Raw genomic sequence first — 9878 nt, forward strand, 5'->3', positions numbered from 1 at the left:
TGAGAGAGGGCCCCAGTTAAGGGTCAGAGCCCAAAAAAAATTTCTCAGGGAACCCCAACTCAAAAAAATCCCGCCTAGCCCCCCCCTGGTGGCTTTTTTTTTTTTTTTTTTTTAAATCCATAGATACCAGGAATGGTACCTCCAATGATGCCAGGAATGCTGATGCCAGCAGTGCCTGTCACCGCAGCGGTAAGTGCTAAGGGCTGACAGGAAGCAGGGTCTGCCTTGCAGTCCTGTGAGTCTGACTTGGAGTGCAAGGACATGGACTCTGTTCTTTCCCCATTGCGTCTACCCTCGTCTCTGATAGCACTCCTCGTCTTCAAACCCTCACCAGCCGTGTATTCAGCGATTCTAGCTTTCTATTCGTTCCCAAAGGCAACACATTCTCTCTTGTTACTTCCCATGCTGTGCGCAGGCACCTTTAAAGAACACACTCATTCCAGAGCATAAGGACATGCTATAAGGTTTCTTCACATCGTATCATCTTTGCCTCTGGAAGAGGCAATGGTACCTTGGTATACCTTCTTATGCTGTTGTTTAGTGTAGTGGAGTCTGAGTGAGATGTAGAATTTGGACATCTAACTAAAGAGATAAGCCTCAGGGGTTGACAACAAGACTCTCACTTGGGGAAAAAGAAGAAAGGAGCTGCTGTGCAACTCCCCTCTGGATCTGAAAGCCACAGCCCTGGTGGGGGTTGGGGAGAATGGGATTGTTAGAGGGCAAGATCCCTAGGGACAGGACACACGGATCCTGGCCTGGCCTGCTTCTCCATCCCCCATGGCCTGGGTCCTGGGGGCCACTGGGCTTGGCCCCGACCCTTCCCCCTCCTCTTTCTTCGGCAGACGGCTCCGGGTGCGGACACCGCCAGCTGTGAGTCTTCTGGGGGTCTGCCCCCCCAGGCTCGGAGGTTGGGGGGCACAGGGGAGAGGGGACCATGGACTGGAGCCCCTGGATCATGCCTGTTGGGATGCCAGGGATTCTGGGATGTTGATGGGACCAGGGGGATACTTATGGGGAATGGAAGAAGGGAGGACTAGGTGGGGTAAGATGGAGACCGGAACAAGGGCTTAGCAGGTCTCCTTTGGCTTCTTTTCTAGCTGCTGTGACTGGTACAGGCCCTCCGGTGAGTGCTTCCAGCTTAGGTCTTTGGGTAAAAAGTGGGAGGCTGCTGGTTAAATTTTTGGGGTGAGGAGAGGTTTTGGAAAGGGGCCTTGACCACCATTCTGTGCAACCCCCCCCCCAGAGGGCCCTATGGAGTGAGCATGTGGCCCCTGATGGGCGCATCTACTACTACAATGCTGACGACAAGCAGTCCGTGTGGGAGAAGCCCAGCGTGCTCAAGTCCAAGGCGGAGGTCATGAGTGGGGCTTTCTGGCTCTTCCTTTCAGCTGCTCTGACCCTTCTAAGTCCTTGGCCTCCCTTGAGTCTCTAACTATACTCATTATGGTTCCTCTGACCCCAAGATCCCTGATCACTTCCATACTGCTTGGATTTACCTCCCTAGGATCTTAGGAAGTCCACCTTCCCCCATTCAAGTTAGGCCAGGTGTAACTAAAGACAACTGTGTCCTCTACTCACTGGGTCCCTTTGGCTCCCCTGACTGTGGCTGGAGAGCTCCTCAGCCTATTGATGTCCTCTGACCCATCCTCTTGCAGCTGCTACTGTCTCAGTGTCCCTGGAAAGAGTATAAATCAGACACAGGAAAGCCTTACTACTACAACAACCAGAGTCAGGAGTCCCGTTGGACCCGGCCCAAGGACCTGGATGACCTGGAGGGTGAGGGGTCCAAGAGTAGAGGGAGAAGCCTGGGCAAAGCTGCTTGGGGGTCCTTTGCTACCCTGTAACTGTTGTCTTTTCTCATTGCAGCTTTAGTCAAACAAGAGTCTACAGGGTAAGTGACTTGTCCACCTATCCCTCCTTACTTAGGGCATCTGGGGTAAGGGAAGTGGACTCTATTATCCTTACTCTGTGGGAGGAGGAGTCTCACTTTTTGTCTCTGTAGATCAGCTGCTCTGGCCCACCCCCACTTGCTTTACTGCAACACTACCTTTCTGGCTTGCCTACAGGAAACAGCAGCAGACTCAGCAGCCTCAGACACTACAGCCACAACCACCTCAACCACAGCCTGACCCCCCTCCTGTACCTCCTGGTCCCACCCCAGTGCCCACAGGCCTCCTGGAACCTGAACGAGGTCGAAGTGAAGATTGCGATATGTTGGAGGCCACCCAGCCCCGGGAGCAGGGGTTTCTGCAGCAGCGGGAGGAGGGCCCCAGCAGGTGAGATCTGTCCCCGAGCTCTGTGTCCTCTGAGTCTCAGTCTTCATTCTCTTCAGCACCTTGGGAGGGATATGTGACTATCTTGGCATAACCTCTGAAGAGCTCCCTTGGGGAGCAAGGAAGCAGGCAATGAATGAGAGTTCAGGGTACTGGGAACTACAAGGATTGGGGACCCTGTGGCTGAGTCCCTTCTGCCTCTCAGTTCTGCTGGACAGCATCGGCTACAACAGGAGGAGGAGGAAGCCAAGCCAGAACCAGAGAGGTCTGGCCTCAGTTGGAGCAACCGGGAGAAGGCAAAGCAGGCATTCAAAGAGCTGCTGAGGGACAAGGTACTAAGGATGGGGCTCCCAGGGAAGCCCTGGAGGGTCTGGAGGTGAGACAGACCCCAAAACCTGTGTCTGCTCTGTTCCAGGCTGTACCTTCCAATGCTTCGTGGGAGCAGGCCATGAAGATGGTAGTTACTGACCCCCGTTACAGGTAGGTCTAAGCAGAAGTGGCTAGTCCTTGTTCATGAGAGCAGCTGGGCAAGGAAGTCCCTGAGAAGTTCAACACTCAGGTCCAAGGGGCTGGGATGAGATGCAAGGGCAAGAAAAGCTAGAGTAGCTCCAAGACAAGAAGAGGAAAATGTGTAGTGATGGCTTAGTAAATGCATATTGGCTTGGATTGAACTGAATTGAAACTGAGGGAAAAGGAGCACAAATAAGACAGGTCTGACAGTGACTTGAGAACAAAGGGCCCAGTATCTCTTCTCACTTCTCACCCCTTCCCATATCCCAGACACTTGTGTGCTCAGCCCATGCATAGATCCCCAGCTTGGCCTTGTAGAGATCTTCATGTCCTGTGACCCTGCTTTGTGGGAAGTGTAGGGTAATTCAGATAGCCTCTTTCTCTCTCCTCACCTTCTCCAACCCAGTGCCTTGCCCAAATTGAGTGAAAAGAAGCAGGCATTCAATGCTTACAAGGCGCAACGGGAGAAAGAAGAGAAGGAGGAGGCCCGACTGAGAGCCAAGGAGGCCAAGCAGACCCTACAGCATTTCCTGGAGCAGCATGAGCGCATGACCTCCACCACTCGCTACCGGTTAGGGAACTGGGCTTGACTGGGCTGGGGATCAGGAACCCTGAAAACAGAAGTTTTGTTCTTTACTCACAGCCCATGTGCTCCACAGGCGGGCAGAACAGACCTTTGGGGACCTTGAGGTCTGGGCTGTTGTCCCTGAGAGGGATCGAAAAGAGGTTTATGATGATGTTCTCTTCTTCCTGGCCAAGAAGGAGAAGGTAATGATCACTGAGTTGGGTCCTTAGCCCTCCTCTCATCCGGACCCTCCTTGTCCTTGAGTTCTTATGGACCCTGGCCTTTTTTAACTTGCCCAGTGTCCCAGCTCCTGAATTGGAAGCTGATGTGCTACTTACACATCCCCTATTTCTGCCCTGGCCTGTAGCCCTGAGTATGAGGACAAGAAAGAATCTAAGAGAAGGCATTTGTTTTCTGTGACTTGTAATCTAGAAGAAATTATCTATCATTGTAATCCCCATCCTTTCCCAGACATGAAAATCTTGTCCTCCTAGGGTTTTCTAGCCACCTCTCCCCAGATTCTCCTTTGCCAGGCCCACCTCACTTTGATCTTGTGTCCTCCCAGGAACAAGCCAAGCAGCTCCGGCGTCGTAACATCCAGGCCCTGAAGAGCATCCTGGATGGGATGAGTAGTGTCAACTTCCAAACAACATGGTCCCAAGCCCAGCAGTACCTCATGGATAACCCCAGCTTTGCTCAGGATCAGCAGCTGCAGAGTAAGCTCCTTCCTGCCCCTTACTGTTCCTCACTGACCTGAGACCCTAGAGCCTATTTCATAGCACTCCCCTGTGCCCTTTCCTTTCTACTGGTCCTAAAATTCCCTAACATTCAGTCACTGCCTCACTTTGGACTTTGGGGAGTCCAGATGTTTCAGATTACCCTATGTTTGCTTTTGGTTTTTTTGTGAGGCTGAGAGTTGAACCCAGGTCTTCATGCATGTTAAGCAACTTGCTGTTGAGTCGTACCCATAGTCCTGGGGTCTACTGTTTACCTGAACATTGTATGTCTTGGAAGGACGATCTCTAGAATAGAAACCACAAGTTCTGGAGATGCTGGTGATATCTGTAGCTCATATGATCTTAAATTGCTTAGTGTTATGACAGATTTACCTTCTGAAGTTGTCTGATTGACTTCTAGTTCCTTAAGATGTGGTCCCTCCGATACCAAGCTAACTAGGTTTATGTGATGGCTTCTAGTAGCTGAAGTTACCAGAGTTGAATACTAGCTAGTTTTTTTCAGATAAAATTAATGCCGCCCTCCAACCATTGCAGTGACTGCTTCCATAGAGCCCTGTTCTCACCTTTCCCCGTTCCCTTGGATGTCCCCAGCACCCACAAAGGTAGCATTCGTGAGACATGGCATCTGAGGGGCTCCTGCTGGCACGGTGCCTGCTGAGCCTCTTTCCTGTCTATAGACATGGACAAGGAAGATGCGCTGATCTGCTTTGAGGAGCACATCCGGGCTTTGGAGAGAGAGGAGGAAGAAGAGCGGGAACAGGCCCGGCTTCGGGAGCGGCGCCAACAACGCAAGAACAGGGAGGCTTTTCAGGTATCTTCCTACTGCGGGGTGAGGGCTCAGCTCTGCTCTGCCTCTGGGCTAGACTGTTGTCTGCCCAGCCCTATTCAAATTGCACAGGCCTCTCTGCAGGGGTACTGATGCTGTGTCCTCTCTGCCCTGGACTGTGCTCCTTTAGGGAGACTAGCAGTATGTACCACTCAGGGCCTACCAGCGAGACCATGTGCCTTTCCCTTGGGTGGGAACTAGACAGGCAGAGCTTTTCCCCAGCTTCATGGGGTGTTGGTAGTGGGGTGACAGAACTGGACCCTAACAGGAAGCTGAAGCCAAGTCAGGAGACTGTGCTGCCATCAGGTTTCTGCTTTAGTGCCTCCAGGCCGGCTTGTTCCGTTTTTGTTGCACTATCTCCTGTTATAGTTCTCACTTCCTTTGCCTCTGTCACTCCTCATTTTTGCCTCTTTTCCTGGATTTCCTGTCTGGCTTGCCCCTGCCTCTCCCTCTGCCACTCCCTTTCCTCCTCCCCAGTATCTGGCCATGCCTCCCTCCCTATCTCATTCTCCTATCACTGGCCTCTCCCTGTTCAGACCTTCCTGGATGAGCTGCATGAGACGGGACAGCTGCACTCCATGTCCACCTGGATGGAGCTGTACCCAGCAGTCAGCACTGATGTCCGCTTTGCCAACATGCTGGGCCAGCCGGGTAAGGCAGCCAGGCTCCCCTTTGTCTGGTCTGGCTTCCTACCCTGCCAGCCTCTCTGCACCCCACTCCCTGGTCCTATCCTTGACCCCACCCTGGGCCTTGGGAAGCTGCCGCCCGCCAGGCCCCCATCTCTCCATCCCTGCAGGCTCCACCCCTCTGGACTTGTTCAAGTTCTATGTGGAGGAGTTGAAGGCACGATTCCATGACGAGAAGAAGATCATTAAGGACATTCTTAAGGTGAGGAGGACCTGAGATTATGGATGAGCACAGGCCGGGTACAAGCCACTCTCTCTAGACAGGGACTCCCTAAGTTAGGTTTTACAGGAGCATGGTAGCTTGCTCAGCAGATAGTTCCTTTATTCTGCACTGGGGATACAAATAAGACACATTTTCTAGCCAAATGTGGCAGTGCATGTCTGTAATCCCAGCATTTGGGAGACTAAAACAGGCCAGTCTGAGCAATACAGTGAGTACCAGCCAGGACTATATAGTGGATCTGTCTCAGAAACATTGACTGTTCTTTGGAGCTCATAACGCAAAACATAGATGAGAATTGTTACCCAGAGGGGCAAGTATTAGTACAGAGATGGAAATCAGAAGAGTTAACATTGGAAATGAGTAGGTGGAGGAGCTAGAATGTTAGGGTGCTAGAGTAGCAAAGGCAAGGATGGAAAGGACAGTATGCTTCAGGAGCAAGAAAATAACTAATTGTAAACTTAGAACCCACAGGTAAGTGCTTTCCAGCCTGTAGGATGTTTGAAGAATTTGGAATTCATTGCCAGTTTTAAAATCAGATTTCACATAAAAATCTGTTTTCTTTTGGTTTTTGAGATAGGGTCTCATGTATCCTTGGCTGGTCTTGAACTCCTGATCCTTCTACTTCCCATGTATTGGGATTACAGGTGTATACCACCATGCCTGGCTTCACATAAAATCTGGATCTTCAGTTTTTCTTATCAGTTTGGATGCTCTGTCAGCAGTGGGCTCGTTCTATAAGGTATTCTGTGGACTCTTTAAGATGCTACTGCCCTCTTAGAAAGAGGAAGAGGGTGAGGTGTTTTTTCCCTCACTACTCCTTACAAGCCTTTTAAGCACTGGCAAGTGTCAGCTGCTTTTTACTAGCCCATGTGCAGTCACTTTTCTTGTACTAGTTCTCATTGTCTACGTCTGTCAAAGTTAAAAATGTGAGTAAGCAAGTGAAAAGAGCTTTATGTTCCAAAAAGGGGGAATAAAGTATATTTCTTTAATTCTAGTGTGTTTGAAGAGACAGTCCAGTATAGTGATTAGGAACAGCCCTTACTAGTTGTGTGACCTTGGGAGGTCACATCTTTCTAAGTATCAGTTTCCTTGTCTCAAAAATGGTACATCTTCCACCAAAGGACACCCAGTTAGGTACACCTGAGTTGGAAAGGATATAGAAATAGGTAGGTTGCCTTACAAAACCATGAATGTGTTGCATTTTAATCAACAATCACCTTGGTGTTTAATATGAATTTAATAAACAGTACAGTGGTTCATGCCTGTAATCCCAGTGCTTGGGAGGTTGAGGCAGGAAGATGGTGAGTTGCAGATCAGCCTGGGCTACATAGCGAGATCCTATCCCTTAAAAACCCTTTTGAGCCAGGCGTGGTGGTGCATGCCTTTAATCCCAGCACTCAGAAGGCAGAGGCAGGTGGATCTCTGTGAATTCAAGGCCACCCTGGTCTACATAGTGAGTTCCAGGACAGCTGGGGCTACAGGGAGACACTGTCTCAAAAGACCCCCCACCCCCCGCAAAAAAAAAAAACTCTTTTGAAAGAAAAAAGATTTAATCTTTTTAAATTACCAGTGAGATGCATCATATTATCCTGTGGCTTTCTCTGTATCTCTGGAATCACATGTCCCATGTAGACCTAGAGCTCTGTATGTAAAGGGCTTTAAAGGGCTAAAATTAAGACTTGGGTTTTTATATGACAAAGGTGATCAGCTCTGATGGTGTCTTGGAAAAGCCACTGGAGTAGTGTGATAGTACCTCCTAGTCTGGAGTGTTGTATCCTTAGGGAAGGTGGTATCGGAGGCATGGCAGGATAGTTCTTTGAAGCCTCAAGATCTCAAAGGTGATAGTAGCAAGTACTTCAGATACCTTTTTGAACTCAACTGTTGTCTTAGAACTCAACCCTTAGATTCCCCCTGTTACTTAGTGCTTGTTGATTCAAAAGTTGGAGCACTAGATGCCAGAGACTGGGTTACAAGGATGAAAGAGGGTGAGCAGGGAGACCAGTTAGGCAGCTGCTGCAGAATCTAGGTGGGGGAATGAGGTAATCTTGGGGAGGGGCAGGGGGATGGTAGGTGAGAAGAGGATGCCATGGTGCCTTGAGATAAGTATTGAGGTTGAGTTCGGAGGGAGTTTATGCTTCTTCCCCCATTTCCAAGTAGAACAGCTTTCATTTCTTTTATGCATTGAGGTGCTATATGATATTTGGGGGGGGCTTCTTGAGGTAGTCTCCCTATAGCCCCAGCTGGTCTGGAACTCACTATGTAGATCAGGCTGGCCTCAATCTCACAGAGATCCACCTGTCTCTGCCTAAGTGCTGGGATTAAATGTGTATACCACCATGCCCAGACTATATAAAATTTTTATATAAAAAATATTTGCTGGGCCTGGCATGGTGTGAGCAACTCAGGGAGACCCTGTCTCAAAAAGACCAAAAAAAATGCTGGGCGTGGTGACACATGCCTGTAGTCCCAGCCCTTGGGAGGCAGAGGCAGGCGGATCTCTGTGAGTTCAAGGCCACCCTGGTCTACATAGTGAGTTCCAGGACAGCTGGGGCTACAGGGAGACCCTGTCTAAAAAGGACCAAAAAAATTTTGCTGAAAAAAGAGGTTAGGCCAGTGAGATGGCTCAGTGGGTAAAGGCACTTGCGACCAAGCCCTGCTGACCTAAATTCAATCCCAGGAACCCACATGGTAGAAGGAAGTAACTAAGTCCCCCAAGTTGTCCTCTGACCCTCATTTGTGCCCTAACACATACATGCCCACACACATACATGCAAAAAAAAAAAAAAAAAAAAAAAAAAAAAAGATTAAAATCAGTGGGATAGAATCACTAAAGTAGAATTGCCAAATTGTTTTGTGAGGTTGAGGGAAAGGACAGAGGAGTGCAGAGACAGGCAGTGAATGGCAGCACTGTTAAATATGGATTTTAAGCAGAAATAACAGGTGCAGAAGATAAGAATTCTATTTGGGATTAACCCTTAAACACAACCTGGGCAGTAAGGAATAAAGCAAATAAAATACTTTAAACAGGATAATCCCATAAACTAGAAATGCCTATCCTAAGATAACTAATTTTTTTTCCGGTTTAAGATAGCTAAAATTTTTTAAATTTTCTATTTTTAAGAATTTTGTACATAAGTATTATCTTTGCACTATTTCTATCCCCCAACTCCTCACATGCCTCCCATTTCCCCTCAATTTTTGTCATCTTGTTTTACACACACACAGAAATGCACAGAATCCATTTAGTGGTGCTCATGTATACCATATACCTATATTTAGAACTGCCCACTTACAATTAGATAACCTCTCAGGGAGCTTGTCCCTGGAGAAAACGGATTTTCCCTCCCTCAGCATCCATTGATTGCTCATTATCTTGAGGTGTGACCCCTGAAATTTCCCCATCCTCCTGAGCATGTCAACTGGTTTTGTCATTATGTAGATCTTGTTAGACTACCCATGCTGTGGAGATTTTGATGACATAGTTTCCCCATCATGTCTAGAACGCATTAGCTAGCAGCAGATCTTGTCCCTCTGACTTTCTGTCCCCTCTTGTGTGATGTTCCGAGCCTTAGGTGTAGAGGATGCATGGTAGGTGTGTCCACTTATTCCGTGAAGATAGTTAATTTTATCGGATAGTTAACCTTTAGCTGATTGGCTGGTATAGCCAACTGGCCTGCTAGGCTCCTTTCTTTAGTAAGTCCTGCCTTTCTACACCACCTGAGAAAGCAGTTATTTTGGACAATTCCACTTCCTATTCTTACATTTGTGCTCCTTGCTTTGGAGGCCAGATGATCCTAGACGTTCCTGGGGCTATCCATAGCCACACAGACTGCGGGGCATCTTTAAGACAACACAGGGCCCTGAACTTGGAGCAGGTGGATGACAGGTGATCTGGGCCTAGATCACTGAGGGATGTGGGGATGGTTAATTAAAGATGTATTCGTGCCGGGCGTGGTGGCGCACGCCTTTAATCCCAGCACTTGGGAGGCAGAGGCAGGTGGATCTCTGTGAGTTCGAGGCCAGCCTGGTCTACACAGTGAGTTCCAGGACAGCTGGGG

At 48.9% G+C, this 9878-nt stretch overlaps 1 protein-coding gene across 5 annotated transcripts in view; it reads left to right on the top strand.

Annotated features, from left to right (window-relative positions):
- Prpf40b (pre-mRNA processing factor 40 homolog B) overlaps positions 1-9878 on the top strand; it is a 23170-nt gene that overhangs the window by 9032 nt on the left and 4260 nt on the right. For 4 of the 5 annotated variants that reach the window (XM_008848747.2, XM_008848746.3, XM_029553895.1 and 1 more), the window contains 15 exons: positions 124-189; positions 843-870; positions 1098-1123; positions 1244-1354; positions 1656-1776; positions 1867-1891; positions 2067-2276; positions 2479-2605; positions 2689-2753; positions 3190-3354; positions 3443-3551; positions 3914-4064; positions 4763-4896; positions 5448-5562; positions 5708-5799. In XM_008848747.2, the coding sequence (XP_008846969.1) occupies positions 124-189; positions 843-870; positions 1098-1123; positions 1244-1354; positions 1656-1776; positions 1867-1891; positions 2067-2276; positions 2479-2605; positions 2689-2753; positions 3190-3354; positions 3443-3551; positions 3914-4064; positions 4763-4896; positions 5448-5562; positions 5708-5799 (1545 nt within the window). The remainder of the gene's footprint in view (positions 1-123; positions 190-842; positions 871-1097; positions 1124-1243; positions 1355-1655; positions 1777-1866; positions 1892-2066; positions 2277-2478; positions 2606-2688; positions 2754-3189; positions 3355-3442; positions 3552-3913; positions 4065-4762; positions 4897-5447; positions 5563-5707; positions 5800-9878) is intronic. The other variant, XM_008848749.3, reaches the window with a different exon arrangement.

This window comes from Nannospalax galili, unplaced genomic scaffold (assembly GCF_000622305.1).
Source record: "Nannospalax galili isolate Female #2095 unplaced genomic scaffold, S.galili_v1.0 scaffold1224, whole genome shotgun sequence".
Classification (NCBI taxonomy): domain Eukaryota; kingdom Metazoa; phylum Chordata; class Mammalia; order Rodentia; family Spalacidae; genus Nannospalax; species Nannospalax galili.